This window comes from Pollachius pollachius (assembly GCF_949987615.1).
Source record: "Pollachius pollachius genome assembly, chromosome: 15".
NCBI classification, from domain to species: Eukaryota; Metazoa; Chordata; class Actinopteri; order Gadiformes; family Gadidae; genus Pollachius; species Pollachius pollachius.
In genome coordinates, this window is record NC_136948.1 from 14227908 (window position 1) to 14249213 (window position 21306).

Sequence of the window (21306 nt, forward strand, 5' to 3'; positions counted from 1 at the left end):
AAGAGCGGGGCAGTCTCCGTCCAATCAGAACCATCCTTCCAAAAAAATGATCAGACCATTCAAATCTGCCATTAGGATAGAGAAGATCTACCTGAAGCAAAACCTTTTTAAACAACCACCTACAACCCTTAACTGGGCTTCGCAGTACCAACCTATCTCATAAATGAATCATTTATGAGAAAACTGACCCTTGCATTGTCGACAAACTGATTAATCACATTCTAGATGGCCTTCACTAAAGATGTCCAAAAGGACTTTAGAAAATGTTGGACATCAGCATGTATTACACAGTGAAATAGTCTGTGTTCTATGTGTTAATGAACGTTACGTGAACCTAAACGTTGACAGTACTCACAGCAGTACACACAGTTCACATACTTGATCAAGCAACCCTTCAAATACCATACTTCTCTACGGAGAAATGGAATGACTCTGACCGCTGCTTTGCACACTACATATTCAAAAGGCTGTAGATTATAGACCATTGCTGTATCTAAGAGCATATTATTGATCGGGTAAACAGTGACATAAACTATGCTATGTTATCACTAAAGTGACGTGAATTGTATTCATTATTGTCAAGTGCTATGGTAAAAAAAGGATATTACATGATAATAAATAAATCTTTACAGAATCGAAACACAACATGTAACATTGTTAAAACTGTTTGCAGAATCCTAGTTTCTAACATTCAGGTTTCCATATGAAAAGGCCAATAAATACAATCAGAAATAAAAATAGTGCACTGTCACTATGCTAGTACAGATTACTGTATCGTGTTACCATAACGTTTGTCCTCTTCCTCATTTGGAGAAACTTATATGTAAGGCACATTCAATCTATAAGAACAACAATGGCTTAAAACGCAATAGTTCTCACTAACGATTACAAAAGACAACCAACGCGTTTGGGGCCCAATAAAAAAACACTAACCAATTCTGCTTGTTCAGGTCATGTGGTGGCTCTCGTTAGCCTTGAAATGTTTCATGTAGTCTATGTAAATTAAGGCAGAAAAGCGAGACCCTTTCGAGCCCGCAGTACGAAAGCAATTAACATGTGCTGTGTAAATTAATCACTATCAACCCCACTCTGCGACATGTGAACGCATTAAAATTCATCTTAGAAGCAGAGCAAGGCTGTCTTCAAACACTGAGACTCGATCTGGCTTCTACACTCATCATGTTTAAAGGTTATTGTGAGAGGCCAACTATTTTGTGTTAAAGGTGGGGTAGGCAGTTTAGAGAGAAGTAAGCTTGAATTTGAAAGTGTCAAATGAGAAAAATCCCACTCCTCCAGCCCTCCCTCAAAAGCCTCGTGGACAACTCTGGTTCTGGTTATGCGCAATGGGTGGGCGGGCAGATTGTGTGCAGGTTGCTGGGTAGTAGGTAGATTGATGGGTAAGCCATCGAAAAAATACGAAAATCTGCAAAAAGAAGCCTGTCCAATCATTTCATTCGGCCCGAATGAAATGATTGGACAGGCTTCTTTTTGCAGATTTTCGTATTTTTTCGTCACAGCATTTGATTTATTGATTGCTGTCCGGATGCAAAGAGAATCTCAACAGATATGAATAAAAATTGCCTACACATTGAAATATTATTATTGTATCAAGTTTCCATTGCCCTTACTAGGAGTATCGTCCTCATGATTGATCAAAGGAGGCCTTTTGAAGCTGCTGATGCCAAGTCATGATGTACTGAGAAGTACACTAGTGCAAAATATTAGTGTTGTTCAGGGAAGTTAAGCAGTATTATATGGAAGGTTGCTACGTTAGGCTATTAGCTTCTGCTAGTGACCTCTAAACACTGACGTCGATTGGCAACAACCATGCGCCCCGATTGGACAAGTTGAGCCGTTGCGAGTTGTCTTGCAAGGCTGCTTAGCTTTGTAGTAACACAATACAAAAGACGATTCAAACGCAATATTAACATTTAAAATCCTTGTTAGAAAACTTGTATAGATATACAGAAAGGTAATTCACTCTTCATGAGTGAATTACTTTGGGTATAAAGTCAGGTCTTGGTTAAAGTCACAGCAGGACTTTGAAAGACTTCATGTTGTTCCTTAAAAAACGATGTTGGCCAAAATAATCAGGATTCTAGAGTGTTAAATGCATGCAACTTGGATATTGTGTAGATGCGCAGATCTAAACCTATGAATACTTTCGTATAAATACAAAATACCACTGAACACCCCACCAAGAAGTGCTGCAGAAACCCCCACCAAAAAAACCTCCTTAAAATGTAAACAAAAGACACATTCATAAATCTCACAAGTAAACAGCATTCGAACACAGTGTATACTATGACAATACTCGTCATTAAAGTGCTTGGAAGCAAAACGAGGGGAAGATTTCTTTCCAGTAAACGCTCTTCCGTTCCTGTGTTCAAATTAAGATGTTTAGCTCCGAGTGGCAGGGCCTCAGAACATAGGCTCCCATGTGTTTACCTATCATCACCATCCAGGATATTAGTGATGGGAGCCTATTTCAACCTTGACCCCTATAGTATTGCGAGGTGACCTTTGTCTTAACTTGCTGGTCAATGGCCACTTGGCATTTTGTTGAAGTTATTAATAAGGGTACTGTAGCAAACGTGTGAGATTGCCAACAATGCTGTGCTCACGCAACGATTGGGACACACACACACACACAGCCCAGCACAATGGCAACTTCACAAAGCAATAGAAAGGATAAATAAAAGGCAAACTGGAAGTAAAAGTTTTAAACTCCAGCTGGGTAAGTCTTCGATGTTAACACTGTGTTTGGGTTGCAGTTTTTTTATTTCAGAAATCGCCTCAGACAATCTTCCCGTTCTCTCTTGCCTGCAAAACAAAAACAATAAGCATATTTGATGGATATGTTGAAGAGGCACTGGATCAATGAAATGAAACACACTCAATATAAATATTGAGTGTGTATGCTTGGATCAAGTGTGCATGCTTTTCTACCACTCACACTAACAAGTGACCTTGGGTTCATAGTGATTGGTTGATATGACAAATTAGTATTTTTTGGAAACCAATTGAACCTGGCCCTAATGCTATTGGCCACCCTCAGCCCTAAAGAGCCCTTGCAGACTTGATGGATGGCACCTGGGTTCTCAGCTTAGTGCTTGAGCACTAAGAAGCAGTAAGTTGTCTAAGTTGACGAATGGTAGAGGCTTCTTCCCTTAAAAATCCCCATGCGAAACCATGCTGGTTTGTTTACATTTTTAGGGGATAGTAATTTCCCAATGTATTCCATCTGCACAGGGCGACTCACTGAAAGTGTTAGAATAAATATACAACAAAGCTGTTATTAACTTGCTTAAGTTTTGCCATAGGAAATTCTGTCCTCATAATCTACTGAGGTGCACATCTTAATCAGAGAGTCTGGAGGATGGGAGGCCGCTTGAACTCATTCTCCTCCCCTCACTGCTCTAGATTGGAAATATATCGTTTGGGGCCGTTGTAATGATTGCCACACTACACAAGCTTTTTCAAATAGCTGATGAGATGAGAAGAGATCCCTTTAGTTCCATATTATGGTGGGGTAACGTCAGCATAACACCGTTATGCTGACGTAATACCACTTCACTCACCTTGTCAGTGTTGGTGGCGGCTTTTGAACACGTGTCTCTGGACTCCAAGCTCAGCACGGAGAGACCTTCTATGCGCTCCTCTGTTAAAAATAAATCAACAACGGACAAATGAAGTACATTCCCATTGCCCATGTGCAAGGCCCAAATCAACACCAATGCAGTGACCTATGACGTTACGTTACGTTTCTGCACAATTCTGTTTTGAAAAGGTATCTCTCTTGATAAGATCAGTATGAATCTCAATAAATAAAATACCTTTTATTAATTGAATTGAATTAGATTAGATTAAATTAGATTAGATTCGATTGGATTAGATTGGATTAGATTGGATTTGATTAAATTAAAGTCAGCTGATATGTCTACCTGTGTTCCTGTTGCTGATATTGCACTTGGCGTGTTGGGTGGGTCCCTCTGGGCTCTCCTGACGACCCCCCCCAGACTGCTCAGGGGAGGCGTCGCTGGTCTGTTCTCCAAGTTCCGTCAGGGAGGGGACCTGCTGCGGGACAACAGCCTGCGGGACAACAGCCTGCGGGACAACAGCCTGCGGGATAACAGCCTGCGGGACAACAGCCTGCGCTCCGTCGGTGGGTCCCGGAGCAGAACTCTGAACCACCCCCTGGGGATCGTCAGACCCCCGGTGGGTTCTTCTGCCGGAAGATGAAGCCTCCCCCACCACACCCACCTCTATCACCTCCCCCACCTCCCCCACCTCCCCCGTCTCACCCACCTCCCCAACCTCCCCCGTCTCACCCACCTCCCCAACCTCCCCCGTCTCACCCACCTCCCCAACCTCCCCCGTCTCACCCACCTCCCCCGTCTCACCCACCTCCCCCACCTCACCCACCTCCCCCGTCTCACCCACCTCACCCGCCTCCCCCACCTCCCCCACCTCCCCCGTCTCACCCACCTCCCCAACCTCCCCCGCCTCACCCACCTCCCCCGTCTCACCCACCTCCCCAACCTCCCCCGTCTCACCCACCTCCCCAACCTCCCCCGCCTCACCCACCTCCCCCGTCTCACCCACCTCCCCAACCTCCCCCGCCTCACCCACCTCCCCAACCTCACCCACCTCCCCAACCTCCCCCGTCTCACCAACCTCCCCCCTATCAGCCATCTCAGCCACTTCCCACTCCTCACCCGCCTCCCCCACCACAGCCACCTCCCCCACCTCATCCCCCTCTCGAGGGAGGGGGGTTTGGGGGACGGCGGGCCCCGACCCCTCCTCTCGAGGGAGGGGGGTGTGGGGGAGGGCGGGCCCCGACCCCCCCTCTCGAGGGAGGGGGGTGTGGGGGAGGGCGGGCCCCGACCCCCCCTCTCGAGGGAGGGGGGGGTGGGGGAGGGCGGGCCCCTTGGAGGATGTGGGGCGCTCCGCCCCCTTGATGAGCTCCTCGGAGAAGCGGACCCTCTTCTCCGGTCCTCTGGGGCAGGAGACCGCCCCGTTCTTCATCCGGGGCCGCCCACCCCCAGCCGCGGGGGGCCCACCGCTCCGCTCTGACCCCTTAGAGGCTGGACCGCTCGGGACCACCCCGGAGTGGATCACCTCTTGGCCGGGGAAGGTCCTCCCCTTTGGGGGGTCCCTGTCTTTGCGCTCTCCAGCCTGATCATTGACGTCGTCCTCCTCTTTATCTTCGGGCTCGCTCGAGGCATCGAGTTCTTCCAGGAGTTCTTCCAAGCTTATGTCGGTGGACTAGGATAAGAACAAAGAGTGATCAACGATGAACATTGACGTAGAGATGAGATAAGGATGGTGTGAGTTGTGGCCGGGTCATGCCGTGCACGTCTATTTCCATCAGAGAAGGAAAGTTTGACCTCTCACCTGCGCTGGCTCTCCCGCCTCGTCGGCATCCCATCTGAGAAAACACGTGTGTTTGAGTGAAAACGTGTCACTCGTCGGCACGATAAACTCACTCACTTGATAAACTCTTTCCAGGTTTGACTCTACCATGTTAAAGATGACAGGGTAGTAGATGTATTGACACATCAATCACACAAATACGGTCCTGTTAAAGACAAATACATTTTGAGGGTAATGGAAGAGGAGATGTATGACAGCTGTTAGAGCGAGCGCATGAAAATGTGCAGTATAGTTAATGTGCATTCTGCTTGCAGCTGCCCTCACCTGTGAAATCAGCAGTTTTCTCCTGCCATAATTAACACATTTTCTCGTTAGTTACAGTATCCTAGCCTCACAACCCAAATCCCTGTAGAAATCCCCATGTGCTTGGCTGCCACCATCTCTGTTTGGGATCCTGTGGGTTGATGGAGACAATATAAACAGCGCTTATGTTCCATGCAGCACTTAAATATCTGTCTGTCTCTACCCACAGGAAGACAGCAGCATCCGTCCACCAGCGGTGTGGATGGGAGCTAGCAGGCAGTTAGAGGGTTAGATAGTTAAGTCATCAGTCACGTCCCATGACACGCAATGGGGAATTTGGGGGGGGGGGGCATGTGGGAAAAAACTGAGCTCTCCCACATCCGCTTCAACTGTAGCGTCTTCACTGGGTTTTACTGAGAGCATGGCAAGACGAGTCATTTGGTATTCAGATGGTGGCTGGGATCTTTTTGAATGGTTTTCCATACCGGCCGCTGCTGAGGGCCGAGGGTGCGCTTGTTACTGACCTCCGGGCCCTCCCTGTCAGGCGGTCCTTGCCCTGGGCTTTGCTGCTCACCACTGGAACGCCTTTGGAGCCCTTGTCTTTGACTTTGTCACTCACGGGGCCTAGGGCGGGAAAAGGACAAGACATGAAACTCATGGAAATTGAAGTGAATTTCAGGCAATCTCTGGCCATCTGAGTGACTGTAGTATAACATTTTGACCTAAACATACTGTCTTGTAGATGTTTGATTCTGGAGCATTTTGGAAAGAAAAAGGTACCTTTGCTTTTGATCGACATTAAATCTTCTGCTTCCATTGTATGTATGCTTGATTATACTTAACCGTGCTTTATTGTTTTATTATTTTCTTTATCTGAAATGTATATTCTTATTCACTTAACTTTAAATAGGGCTGAATGACAATCACATTCTCTATGAATGACACTCTACAAATGGAATTAATTGTTTTGAGGATAATATTCACATTTATTATATGAATATATAACACCTACTTTTCTCAAAAGTGTCAAAATGTGGCTAAATAAACATTGTAAAATAGTTTTCCAAGCCCTGAGAGAATGGGTATGAGCATTGACCCTGTGACTCCTGGAGATGTGTCCTGGGATGGGCTCTCCGTGTGTTCCTCCCACCTGGACAAACATCCCAGGAATCAGTGTAAGGAACAACAAACTAGAACAGAGACTGAAAATGTGTGTGGGTGTGTGGCAATGTGTTCGTTTGTGATGCGTCTGTGTCTGTGTGTTTTTGTATGAGTGATGTGTCTGCGCATGTTTGTTTGTGTGTTTGAGTATGTGTGTGTGTGTGTGTGTGTGTGTGTGTGTGTGTGTGTGTGTGTGTGTGTGTGTGTGTGTGTGTGTGTGTGTGTGTGTGTGTGTGTGTGTGTGTGTGTGTGTGTGTGCGCGCGCGAGTGTGTGTGTGTGTGTGTGTGGTTATGGTGTTCTTGAATGTCTTACCTCTGCTGGTTGGACCGCGCTCCTTCTCAGGAAGACACTTGTCAGAAAACCTTGAAGCACAACATGTCTGTTTAGCCACAAGAACGACTCAAGCGGTTGCCTCAGACAAGAATTTGTTTGTTGTTGCTATTGCCCAAAAATGTAAAGGCCCTCCAAGCAAGGTCTGCGATAAAGCATGCATGAATGCCCCCTGCTAATTACGCAGGCAAAGGCCATGTGTTATTGAACCTTTAAAGGATGTTTATCATGGCCACGTCTTGGTATTGAGCAGCACTGCCAGAGGGCTCCCCCCCCAAGCTCAATATCCATGCAGGACCTCTGAGATGGTCCCAATAACGCCGGTAACACATTCCCTTCACCGTCCGAGGCCTGTCGAGCTTGTTTGAGCCTTGCCAAAAAAGGCAAGGCATTTCATCCCTCGCTAAAAATAGTTGCTCTCCCTTTGTCTATTCGCAGCGAAAAGCTCATTCTGCACCGTGCTTTGAAATTAACCGTCGCTCTGTGGTTTTCTGTATGTTTAGCAGTTTTTTTGAACACAGAGAAAACAGGACCACTGCAGGAAGCATCGCAATGCTCTCGTGGTCCGGTTGTCAGGTGTGGAGGGAGGGGTGTACTCTGCGCTCTCACATGCTCTCCGATTTGTCCACGTCCCACGCCCGCCTCCACTGGCCCTTGGCGTTCTTGTGGCGCGCCACGCGCTCCCGGTCGATGCGCTCCCGGTCGCGCTTCCAGCACAAGTAGTCCTGCAGCTCCTCCGGGGAGGTTGGAACGGTGAGGTCCGTGCACGGCGGCGTGACCTCGCACTCCTGGAGGTTGTGGACAGGAGGAAGGGAATATCGTGCACATCAAGACCCCACGTACATATGGGTTTACTGGCAGGTGTCGCCTGGAGAGAAGGTTTGATTTGTATGTAGTTTAAGCTCGATGACTTGATGACTTGTTCTAGGATGGCCATCAGCCACCCGCCTGGCCCAGCGCACAGCCACTCATTCGCATTGAATTGATAATGAATGGAAAACTATCGCAGCGCACACAGACATTTGGTACCAATGAGTTTGCCGAACAAGGCCCGATTTTTCGTCCCAATTTGCCACCCCATTACCGATGAATTCAAATTTGAACACGGAGCTTTCTCATTTCTAATGTTTTACCACGAACATACTCACACACAATCTATCACGCCATCTAAACACCCCAAGAATGGACGACCGCCAGCAGTGAGTCAATCCAACAACAAAAGGATGGATACAAACACGCTGGCACTGCCCCTGGGCCTCTCTGAGCATGCCTATTGCAGTTCACAAGGAAGCCATGGCACTTACTAATGCACACACATATACTCCTTCTGGCCTGCCTAACTCTGCAGAACAGCTTGTTGTGATGAGCCAGTGAGGAAACACAGGACAAACATGATTCACCCCAACTCATCAATGCCCAGACACGCAGTAATGGCAATCCCAGTCAAGCTATTGACCCTCCCAGAGGGGGCTTTGGCATTTTTATGCAACCTTTCCTTGCTGCTTCATTAATAGACAAGAGGTTCCCAGCCGGGGGCTGTTTCAAGGCAGCCGGGGAAGGCTTAGGAGCGCCAGAACACACAGGGATATCACAGGAGACATCAGGCGACATCCTCTCACATTCATTTACCTGGAGTGAGGACAGTCATTTATCACTTGCAGACATTTTACCAAACTGAATTTCTAAACAAACCTTCAACCTCGATGAGAGAACAATTGAGGATTATGGGACCTGGGAACACCAAAGTCTATGCCTCTATGCCTCCCTTAGAGAAAGAAGCATCTTATATAGTTAATTTACAGTTTGCACACATAGACAACACGTCTAACTGTTCACAATCATATAGGACTTGACACACACTCAAAAACCATCTGCCTTGCTCTATGGCCATATCTGGTCCTTAGATCCCATCCCATCCATCCACTCTTTCAGTGTTCATTTAAGAACACAAGCCTTAGCGGCATTTTTTAACACGAGCAACGCCTCGAAACAGTCCCTCCCCCCGCCACCCCATCTACCCCGTGTTCCCAGCAAGATTTCAATCAGTAGTGAACTACTTTACACTTTATGCCCTTTCCTCCCCTTGTTAGTCATTATCTTGAATTGCTCCATGCCGCACACACACACACACGCACACCCACACACCCACACACACACACACACACACACACACCAGAAAATCACTCAGCACTGAGATGTGTTCCACATCACATCAAACAGGGGCAAATAAGGTTGTTCAGACTGCAAAAGCCCCTGGAACGCAGCGGGGAAATTGCTGTGTAACAGAGAGAGAGAGAGAGAGAAAGAGAGAGAGAGAGAGCGATGGAGACGGAGACATTGGGTTTGTTTTTTGGTTGGTTTCTCTCCTCTGTGTCAGGTCCAACGTAGAGGCGGAGGGGAGCCGTGTGCTTGTCTGAGGAATGTAAACAACCTGAACAAAGGTTTGGTGGTGGAGGATGGAGGTAGTGGTGATGGTGCGGGAGGGAGGCCGTAGGGAGGAGAGGGGGTGCTTTACATGTCTTCTGTCCTGTGCAGCCGGGAAGATGGGAAAACAAGGCTGTGAGGACATTATCACCGGAGGGAGAGAGCAGGCAGGGAGGAATGTATACAAATAGCAAGGGAGATGGTGAAGTCAACAAGATAAAGGTTAGACAAATGAGGAAGAGAAAAGTAAGAGAGGAAAAGAGGCAGAGAGAAGAGAGAATGAGAGAGAGAGAGAGGGAGAGAGAAAAAGAGACACAAAGAGAGAGAGAGAGAGAGAGAGAGACAAAGAGACACAAAGAGAGAGAGAGAGAGAGAGAGAGACAAAGAGACACAAAGAGAGAGAGAGAGAGGGAGAGAGAGAGAGAGTGCAAGAGAGAGAGAGAGAGAGAGAGAGAGAGACAAAGACACAAAGAGAGAGAGAGAGAGAGAGAGAGAGAGAGAGAGAAGACACAAAGAGAGAGAGAGAGAGAGAGGGAGAGAGAGAGAGTGCAAGAGAGAGAGAGAGAGACAAAGAGACACAAAGAGAGAGAGAGAGAGAAAGAAAGAGACACAAAGAGAGAGAGAGAGAGCGAGAGAGAGAGAGAGAGAAAGAAAGAGACAAAGAGACACAAAGAGAGAGAGCGAGAGAGAGAGAGAGAGAGAGAGAGAGCGAGAGAGAGAGAGAGACTAAGAGACACAAAGAGAGAGAGAGAGAGAGAGAGAGAGAGAGAGAGAGAGAGAGAGAGAGAGTGCAAGAGAGAGAGACAGAGAGAGACAAAGAGACACAAAGAGAGAGAGAGATAGAGAGAGTGTGAGTGAGTGAGTGAGTGAGAGAGAGAGAGAGAGAGAGAGAGAGAGAGAGAGACAGAGCGATAAAGCAAGAGAGTGAACGCACACCACAAAGCAGTGACAAGAAAGCACTTGACGGTAGCCATTGTTGTGGTCTCAGGTGTAGCCAATCAGAGACGGGTAAACATGTTGCCGTCCTGCAGGCGGAGCAGCTCAGAACACAGGCGCCGTCTGTTTTCCATCTCCACACCGCTCGCTCCTTCCTGTCCCTGGACGACATGACGGCCACCAGGGAGGACCCTCCACTCGTGTTCCAGCACGCTGCCGCCCCCCCAAACCCCCGCCCATGTACTGATCGACCCACACTGTTAATTAGCCGTCCCTTCAGAGGCCGGGGGGAGGAGGCATCGCACGGCACGCTGTGTACTACTGACCCAGGGCAGGTTGAACGAGCGGGCTATCTATGGGTGCCACTAAAGGTCGCTGTGGCTCCCACCTTTCGCCTACTGCCCCGCACTCTTCGGGCAGAGTGGCGAGCGTCACTGTGCACACAACCCGGGGCTGAAGGCAGCACTTGACAACAAAGCAAATGCCATGTTGGATTTACATTTGTTAACCAAACTGGTTAAACAAAACCATGGGCAGCCTGACTCTGAGCTGCCCGCGCACTCTGCCGATTATGCAATGCACGCACACACACCTACACACCCACTCCTACAGCCACACACACACACGTACACACACACACACACTAACACCAACTCCCCCCCACACACACACACACACACACACACACATATACACACCTACATACACACACAAGCACATACCCGCTACTACACACACACACACACACACTCCTACACCCACACACACACACACACACACGCACACACACATTTACAAACATACACACACACAAACAAACACCTACACACCAACTCCTATATACACACACACACACACACACACACACACATACACTATAGATGTCTGGTGTCATTTTGGGATTATTCAGAGATTAAAGAGAGGTATGGCCGTGCGTGGCTGGTGGTGCTTTGGGGCCCTCTGAACCCGTTTCTCCCCTTAGTCCAGTGAACCAAGGTGCAAAACATGGCAGAAGGCACAGAACACAGAGGGGGCGGTCGTATGCTTTCAGTGAAGTTTGTGCGTGCGTGCGTGCGTGCGTGCGTGCGTGCGTGCGTGCGTGCGTGCGTGCGTGCGTGTGTGTGTGTGTGCGTGTGTGTGTGTGTGCGTTTATGTATGCGCGCACATATATTTAATTGAGCATGCTTGTATGTTATCAATTCTGCATTACCCTCTAGACTCTAGTAGGTCAGTCAGTCAGCAAGCCAAGTCTGTCTGTTGGTCTGTCCATCTCTGTGTCTGTCTGTCTGTTTTATATACTTTTGACAGCTCACACATCAGGATCTGCCTCTGTTCAGCCTGGGGTTATCCTTCTGACGGTGCGAGGTGTTCACCTCCCGAAATCTGAGCCAAACACTACTTCATATGGCATGTCTTTCTGGAAAGCTTCCAACTTCAGCGATATCTGTAGGACGGGGTCCGGTGAGAAACAGTGAAAGACCCACACTGCCCCCTAGTGGTCAGAAGCATGCAATGTCACAATATCACTGGGGGATTACAATTTCCCCGTGCATTCTACAATAAGGTCGCAAAGGTTCGCTACAATTCCCGGATGATTTGTCTTTTGAGGCAAATGTCACGACAGAATACACCAAGTGTCAAACGTTGAACTCTAAACCGAGCACAGGACTTGAGTTACTGGCTGTTCGCTGCTGATCCTTGTTGCTGTTAGCAACGGCTGTAGAAACAGTGGGAAAGGAGAGAAGTAACCAGTCACAGTGATTTAGTGGACTCGCAGACAATGATGGCCACACCTACACACATACAGGCATGCACACACACAAACACGTACACACGCATGTGCACACACATACACAAATAAACACACACAAAGGTTCAAAAGATCTCATCTGAGTACCATGTCTACTCCAGTTTCTTTGATTTTTTTCACACTTCTCTCCTCCTTTCACCTCCTGCTCTCTCTCTCTCTCTCTCTCTCTCTCTCTCTCTCTCTCTCTCTCTCTCTCTCTCCTCTTCTGGCACCTTGCCAGGGCTGTCGGTCTGGGCCAGCATAATGAGCTCATTCAAGTGTGAAAAGGTGCTCGAATGTTAATTAGATCAAATTGCTCCTTTTTCAGGACGCCGAAGGAGAGGGAGGCGCTATGTGGGCAAGAGGAGGAGGAGAGGCACCTCTTGGGCGTGAGGAGTCTGATGGAAAGTAGGATAACAGTGATGTGACCTCCTTCCTCATGCCAAGCTCTCTCTCTCTCTCTCGCTCTCTCTCTCTCATGATCTATAAGCTAGGGCATGGTGTTTACTAGGCAGATCTTCTCATAACTCTGAACACTTATACACACACCCACATATGCACACACACACACACACCAATTATTTTGTTGATTTTAAGAGCCACATGGATGACAGAAACATGCACACGATGTCATCTAATTAATAAAATCCTGGTACAGATCTATGCTATTTTTTCCATGTGATGCTTCAGGAGAAATCTATTTTCATTCAGTTTGTTATGCTGTTTGCCAGGAAAACACAGAGCAAAGACCAATAGAGAAGCTGTTTCAGAGCAGCCATATGATGGGACACAATGTATGTACACACTAATGTGCAGCATGGGGGTGGAGAGGGGGGCTGTGCTCCAGAAATAAAGACATGAGGGAACAGAGTGTACAGCGGGGAAGGATAGCTCACATTAGCTCAGAAGGTCCTGGGAGCAGTGTGTCATGTGGCAGCAAATACACACACACACACACACGTGATATAGACACACACACACACACGCACGATACAGAAGCACACACACAAACAAAAAACACAAACACACACACAGGATGCAGACAAACACACACACACACACACACACACATGGTCCACACACACACACAATACACACACACAGACACACACACTTACACACATGATCCACACACACACATACACACACACACACACACACGTTTGATACAGAATCAAAATTCTACCACTCCCCAAGGCTGGCTTTGTCTGTGTTTACAGTGCGTGAAATCAGCTGTCTATGCTGGTTATTTAGCTTGATGACTGGACCTGTGTGTGTGCGTGTTTGTGTGTATGTGTGTGTCAGAGGCATAGCAGCTGTTCATGATCCTCTGCAGACTCATGGGCCTAGATTCAGCGATGGAGTAGCTTTTCACACAGCAGCCGGTGGATGCTGTGTGTGTGTGTGTGTGTGTGTGTGTGTGTGTGTGTGTGTGTGTGTGTGTGTATGTGTGTATGTGTGTATGTGTGTTTGTGTGTGTGTGTGTGTGTGTGTCTGTGTGTGTGTGTCTGCGTGTGTGTGTGTGTGTGTGTGTGTGTGTGTGTGTGTCTGTGTTTGTGTGTGTGTGCGTGTGAGTTAATGCCGAACATAAGATAGCCTGTCTTAAAATAGTTGGTAACATCTGTGTCTTGCTGAGACAATTTCTCTTTTTCCACCAGCTATAACCAGAGAAAATGACCTAATCCCCAGCCAATATGAGAGAGCTCACAACACACCGTTCCTGGCCCACAGAGTGAAAACATAAGTCAAATAATGAACACACCCAATAAATGATGACGAGGATTTGGATGACGTTTCTAACAAGAAAAGCACATCGATATTTCTTTGTCTGATTATAAACGATACATAAACCATGCTAAACCGTGCAATAAGTAATTAAGAGATGTTAATTACTTATTGCACGGACCGCAACCCCATTGGACTAGGCCTGCCCTCAGCCCCGCCCCCACCGTTGATCACAGCAACCGTAGCTCAACCCCCCCCCCCCGCTCCTGTCCGTCTTTGTGTGTGGTGCTCATTGTGCTCCATCAGCACGGGAGGGGCTCGTCCGGCAGACATGTCTGACATCTATGTAAAAGCGATCAGGCTGTGACAATGGGAGAGGGTGTGTGTGTGCATGTGGGTGTGTGTGAGTGTGAGTGTGTGTGAGTGTGTATGTGTATGTGTATGTGTATGTGTGTGAGTGTGAGTGTGAGTGTGTGTGTGCGTGTGTGTGTGTGTGTGTGTGTGTGAGTGGGGATGTGAGTGTGTGTGTGTGTGTGTGTGTGTGTGTGTGTGTGTTTGTCAGTTACCGTGGTAACAGGGATACAGTGCTTGCTATATGCGAAGGAGTCCACACCTGCATGGCAGCAGGGCCCCTCTTTGATGAGGCGTGGTGCGCGTGTTTGGCTCCGCCTGCCGCGTCGCCGCCCAGGGCCGGTCGGTCCTCGTCGGGGCCCCTCACTCCGTCCCCTGGCAGTCCTGGCTCCGCCCTCTCGCTCACCACCCTCTTCCCCTGGGGAGGAAGGTGATTTACGTTAGACGCCTCCGGAGGGGTGAGCTGTAAGACAATAGCCATGATGGACAGAGAGTCCGTATCGGACAGACTGCGGCTCGCTTTTGTTTCAGAGAGCAGCAAAGCCTATGGGGAAGTCATTTTTAACATTTTCCCAAACAGGGAAAACCTCTAGGGTAAAGCTTTCATCTCATTCAGAAGTAAAACTCCGTAATCAAAATGTATAATCCCACATATACAGGGTATTGTATATGTATGTATTGTATATGAATTGAGTGAGGGATTAATTCAGTAAAAATGTTACAAGCAGGTTAGACGCACTCATTCTGGGCCTTCCTATGCTCTCGGGTTTTTCGAGGACTCTAAGTGAATCATGTCTGCTATGTTCACATTACAGATAGACAAAAGCAAAAATAGAAAGCACTTCCGTTGCATTCACTCTTACTATTGGAGTACTCAAGCGCTGGTCAGTACGCAATCTCAAGGTGTAGTCATTGATCATTTATTTTCTCCAGACAACATCGCCGGTGTTTTAGGGCTCCTCTGTTGGTCCCACATGCCTCCGTAACACAGCCCGCCAGACACTCACCTTTTTCCCAGCCATGGTGACCGTGAGCTGCTTCTTGCGGCCCCGCCCACAGCCCGGTAGGGAGCCCTCCCCTGCTCTGCTGGGCCCTGTTCCCGGCTGCCCCCCCACCGCACACCGCTTGGCCACCACCACGCGACTCTCCTGTCTCAACAAAATATGTATTTTTGTTATTATTGTATTAATTCACACTTAAAGGGCACAGCAATCCCGCGGTGTTCACAGCAAGCTTATAATAAAACCCATTAAATCTCTCTGGGGCCGTTACATCGGGGGGGTTATTGTTATAATAGCTTCTGTACTAGCTTCCTCTACTCACGAGGAACAGTGTTGCTTGTCCTTCCTCCAACAAGGACGATGTGGGGCAAATCAAAGGGTAGTATGACCTCATCAAGACCACAGGGGCCACACACTCACACTGGCGGACTTGCTGATGGTGATGCTGAGGTCGTCGGCCTTGCCCTTGCGGCCGTGCGGGCTCACGACGTCCTCCTCCGCCATCTTTTTGTCTTCCTCCACCTCCTGCACGCAGCCCAGGAATAGCATGCATGAGGTAGCATGCCAGCATGAGGTTCACCGTCATAATAACAACAGGATGTGCCACCGTGGGGACATGGCAACCCCCCCTACCTGGTACCTCCTCATGAGAACTGCGTTCTTCCTGCGGAGGGCCTCGATCTTCTTATCCAGGTCCGTGTCTCGCTCATGGTCCCGCTTGAGCATCACGTCGCTCGGGGTCTGGAGACGAATGACAAAAACAAGAAAGACGCAAAGTGTCTCCTCAAAATGAATTTGAAGTGATGGATGGAAAGAAGCAACACCGCAGAACTCTCTCTATGGTGTTCTGCTCTGTGACCTGCGAGGGCGTTACGATTCAGAATGGATGTTTGATTTGATTCTGCATGGTTCTGGGAAAAGCCGAATAAAGTAGCTCATAAAGGTGCGCATGTTGGCCTACTTGCAAATGTGCCTCTTTGTCAGGTAAATAATTGTGTTTGTACAGGCCTTAAGGGTGAATCATAAGTGCGTGTTGAACAGAGAGGTACCAGTGGGCGCTTGTGTTTACGCTTCTGCGTCGTCGAGAGCGAGTAGACTGCCGACCGGTTTTCCCGCGAACGCTGGCGATCTTTAGAACGTCTGAATGATGTTTGGTACAAATAAACATATTGGCAAGACCTCTCAATGAGTCGATCTTCCTTTCGGCTCCATCTTGTGTTTCCCAGTCGGCAGCACTTAACCAAAGACAAACAGGGACAATCAGGGTCCTGAGGACCCTTTGTCACCCACAAGGCGTGGTGTGCATTGTGGATCGGTGCGCGTAAGCTACGTTGGAGGTGCCTGTGGACCACCCTGTCCCGACCGGGGCCTAAGAGATATAACTCACCCTTGAATCTCAATGACATCCTCAAAAGGATTCTCAGGCCCACACTCAGTTGGATTAGACACCCTCCAATGCTAACACTTCAGAGGGGTTACAAATGAGACTAGCTGCATGTGCAGACATATTTAAAAAGAATGCAGTGGATTATTATATTGAGTTTATATGAGTCAATGCTTCCTCTTCACACCATCTGTCAATATCCTTCGCCACTTCCAGATGCGCAACGATGGCGACTTGTGAAAGCTTAGTCCCTTGTCTCTTTTTCACACGTCTGACTGCCAGGGCAACACAAACAGCACAACAACATGTGTCTGTGTGTGTGTGTGTGTGTGTGTGTGTGTGTCTGTGTGTGTGTGTGTGTGTGTGTGTGTGTGTGTGTGTGTGTGTGTGTGTGTGTGTGTGTGTGTGTGTGTGTGTGTGTGTGTGTGTGTGTGTGTGTGTGTGTGTGTGTGTGTGTGTGTGTGTGTGTGTGTGTGTGTGTGTGTGTGTGTGTGTCCTCCTCACGCTCCCAGATGGCCTGATCATTAAGGGACTCGGTTACAGGCTGAATGCCCGCGCCGGGCAAGCCTAACATTCCTGATGCCATCTGAAAAGCATGTTTGCTTAAATGAGTTTTCTCCTCTAGCAGCTAATAAGCCACCATGGCTCATGGTGATCCATGGGCTTTCTCAACCTTAAGAAAAAACCCTCTCCGCCAAATGAACTTAGCATGACGACTTCCTATTTGGTAATCAAATGATGCGCAGTGAGAACTGGAGACAGCATGCTTTATGGAAAAAGACAGAGTGGCCTTCACTCTGCCTAGTCCCAAGAAGCAGATCAGTTTGACAGTATATGCACTAGTATGGAAGATGTTTTCATTATGACCTGCCCTCACTGGCCGAGTCAGGCTGTGAGTGTGCTGTGCGCACTCACAGCCTCTCTGGGTTACTTAGGGAGTGTGTCTGAGCCCACTCGGGGCTCCTGGTGGAGGGTGTCAGAGCACACTTCAAGGCATGTGTTTTACGATTCCTGGGAAGCAGACGGGGATCGTAGCAATGAGTTCGGCAGCAGCCTAACGCAGATGAGGTTACAGAAAAAACCGACATATTTAACAGCGGGTGGGACCCTGTTTAAATCTGCCTGGGAAATTCAATAATAGTACACTATTTCACTTTATGATAGACTTGACAGCCTGTAGATGGGTGTGGATTAGTTGGACGTTTAATTATTCACTTCAGTATGTGTGTGTTATGTGTGTGTTATTATAGGGTGTCTAAAGAAAGATTAAAGCGGACAAGCACATTTCAACGGAGCAACGACAGCCTTTAACAACAACATCTCCACAATGTCACATCCGCGGTTCATTTTGTGAAAAACAGGTTACTGACATCAGGGAATCATTGCTAAAGATGGGTAAACACATTCCTCCAATAAAAGCTACCAGGGCGTACCAAGTTCTGAAGCCTTCATAGGCCACGGCAAACGCTGTACTGTACGCACTTATCCTTAAGAATGCTCATACGGTGTGACTTCCATTATCTGCTTTCACTGGCCAATTCAAAAGCCTTGTGGCACAAGCACACCTACAACAGCTGAGTTTAAGTCGAGGGGATCGCATAGCATACATCAAGGTGGCGGACATTGCTAACATATACAGGCGGAGCGAGGCAGGGAACGTGCAACAGTTCAAATCAGGCACACGCCCTCCACTGCTGCTCCGGGTGTCGCCAGCAGCACCATCATCGCATTCCGTCCAACAATGACTCACACCCAGCACGGAGACACAGACACAAATAGCATCCTGCTGGTGTTGGGAGCAGATCCAGTGCTGTTAGTGGTGTTAGGGTTTACCTTGACGCTACAGGGAAGTTTGAGCTACCCGACAAGGATGCTGGGCTACCGAAGCCAACGATAAGAACAACAACAACAACAGCAACAACAACAACAACAACAACAACACAAAACCAGAGATAAATCATTTGAATTCAGAACCCCGGCGTGAATCAGCCAGCAGACCCACACCGAGAGAGAGAAAAGTTGGAGGGGAACACTCACAGCGGCTGCCTATGTAAGAAGTGGCTAGCGACCAGTTCCCTGGTTGTCACGGCATCCAAACACAACAGCCCATGAGCACATACCACCAGGAATAGGAGCGAGAGAGAGAGAGAGAGGCAAGTTCACACTGCTGAGGGTCCAAAAAAATCAAAGCAAGCCCCCCCCCCCCCCCCCCCAGAGAATGGCTTCCTCCAGCAGCCAGGGTAAAGCCCACCAGCTAGCTCAGTGCAGCGGGGTGCAGAGAGGTGCCTCAGAACCGTTAGGGCTCCATTCTGGGATGGGTGGGTGGAGGGGGTTATTGTGCAGAGCGAGACGCAGGCTTTTTAACATAAACACACAAAACACAAGCACACACACACACACAGGCTCAAACACACACTTAATCAGAGAGCAGAGAAAAGGCCATGAGTCCCGCGGCCAGGACTGCCTGCTGTGCTCGCCGCGCAGCGTGCCTACCTCATCCTGGACCTACCGCGGGGACAGAAAGCGAGGGACGGGAGAAGGAGACAGAGGCATAGCGACTGAGCGAAAGCACTGCATTTAGACCTAGCTAAAGCCCCCGACACAAGGGAGAAAGAGAGAGAGACGAACAGGGAACCTAACACCAGATGAGGCTCAGAATGATAAAGAGAGAGAGAGATTGAGAGGGAGAGAGAGAGAACCAGAGGTAGAGGGAGAGAACGAGAGGTAGAGAGAGAGAGAGAGAGAGAGGAAGCGAGAGAGAGAGGAGAGAGAAAGGGGCGAGTGAAAGGTAGAGGGAGAGAAAGCCCGGGGCTAGGAAGAGTAAGAAAAGCGAGAGAGATAGAGGCAGGGAGCCTGGGATGAGGAACAGAGAGGAGAGCAGAAATGGGACTCACAGGTCTTTCCATGTCAGTGGTGGGAGCTGGGCAGGGTCCAGGCGCTAGGCAGCCGCGGCGCCGGAGAGGAGCTGCCCAGAGTCGCTGATCATGCCTCGATTACAATGAGCCAAGTTGGGCACAGCGCCAAGATGTCTCACAAACACACAGTGCTCCCCTGTTAACGGATTTCGCAGCACTCACCCACCCCGGTCCCTTCTAACTCATGCTCCCTCACTCCCCTCTCTCTCTCTCTGTCTCCCTCTCTCTCTCTCTCTCCAACCCTCCCACCCGTCTCTGCTCATGAACTCTCTCCCCCTCCCTCAGTTCCTGAAGCACTTGTGGTATCTCCAGACTGTGCACTCCGCACCATTTCGATTCACTCCAGTCTAGCCTACATTTTTTCAATCAGAAAATGAACCGCCCAGCAGTCATCTTTTATTTGATGAAAAAATGCAAATGCAATACAAAAGGATGAAGGCATCTTTTAAAATAACTTTTGAAAAAATGCAAATAGTATTTTCCCACCAACGAGGAGTGTGGTTTTGATCACCAGATTAATTGGTTTATTTATTTGTCTGTTTCTATTTTTGCTCATTGGCACCCTGAACGGCCCCCAACAGCTGCAGGGCCTGAGTAGCAAAGAGCTTCAGACTACATATTCAAAGTGCCAGAGGAGGGGGTGGAGGGAAGATTTCCCACGATTTCTCATGTGCGCCATGCAGCCTCCTAAAAGGCCAGGAGGAGCTAATGACATGCAGCAAGCAGTGAGGGCGGCCTGGCGGAATAACGCAACAGACGCCCCAGGCTGCTGTGGAGTGCACGATGGTTCCCATTGAGTTCAGAATAAGACACGGCCGAATATTACAGGATACACGCAAACGTGTTATTATTAGTCCCTGTAATCTTTTTTGTGTCTTCCCTCTGTTGGTTTTGTTAGTGAAAAGTTACTGAACTCATCATTTGCAATACTGCAACAAATAGATAACATATAATACATATTCAAGACATTTATCAGTGTATTGATGATATTTTGACATCAAACCACCTGTACAATGAGAGAATGGAAGGATTTTAGCGGCCAAGGGGATATAACTTGATAAATGCATTATTGGTAGAGCACGTAGGCCTGCACTCGTCCAACAGTTAGTGCTATCCATTTTTATATTTTATAGCACTTTATATCTTGATACCACTGAACACCTTACTTTTATAAAAGTCCCCCCATTAAATGTTCTACACAAGTCAAAGTAGGCTATGTCATGCAAAAGGAAAACAACATCTTACTACTATAATAGCAGGCCTGTCGCACCAGTTACCCCAGTTACTCATGTGCGCATGTGCCTAGCAGCCTGCAGCTCACACACACACACACACACACCCCGCGCAAACGCATACATACACCGCAACCACGCACACGCACATGCGCACAAACATACATGGAAACGCACACACACACACACACACACACACACACACAAACACACACGCATGCGCACAAACCGCAAGTCAAGGCAAAGGCAGCGCCACATACACGGAAGCGCACACACACGCACGCACACACATACGCACGCGCACACACCGCAGCGACACTCGCCCAGTGTAAGACCATGGACCTAGGCTGTAAGTGATGGATTCAATGATTATTTTCC

General features: G+C 48.4%; 1 protein-coding gene across 1 annotated transcript; it reads right to left on the bottom strand.

The window, feature by feature from the left end:
* Nucleotides 1-3927: 3927 nt before the first annotated feature.
* On the bottom strand, nucleotides 3928-17355 carry ccdc9b (coiled-coil domain containing 9B; the record flags this gene model as incomplete). Its single annotated transcript, XM_079752280.1, has 12 exons — nucleotides 3928-4092; nucleotides 4984-5268; nucleotides 5398-5431; nucleotides 6204-6303; nucleotides 6776-6829; nucleotides 7154-7203; nucleotides 7781-7959; nucleotides 14659-14814; nucleotides 15404-15499; nucleotides 15818-15922; nucleotides 16031-16138; nucleotides 17323-17355. 12 exons carry the CDS (start codon nucleotides 17353-17355, stop codon nucleotides 3928-3930), a joined length of 1365 nt encoding a protein of 454 aa, XP_079608406.1.
* Between the last annotated feature and the right edge of the window lie 3951 nt (nucleotides 17356-21306).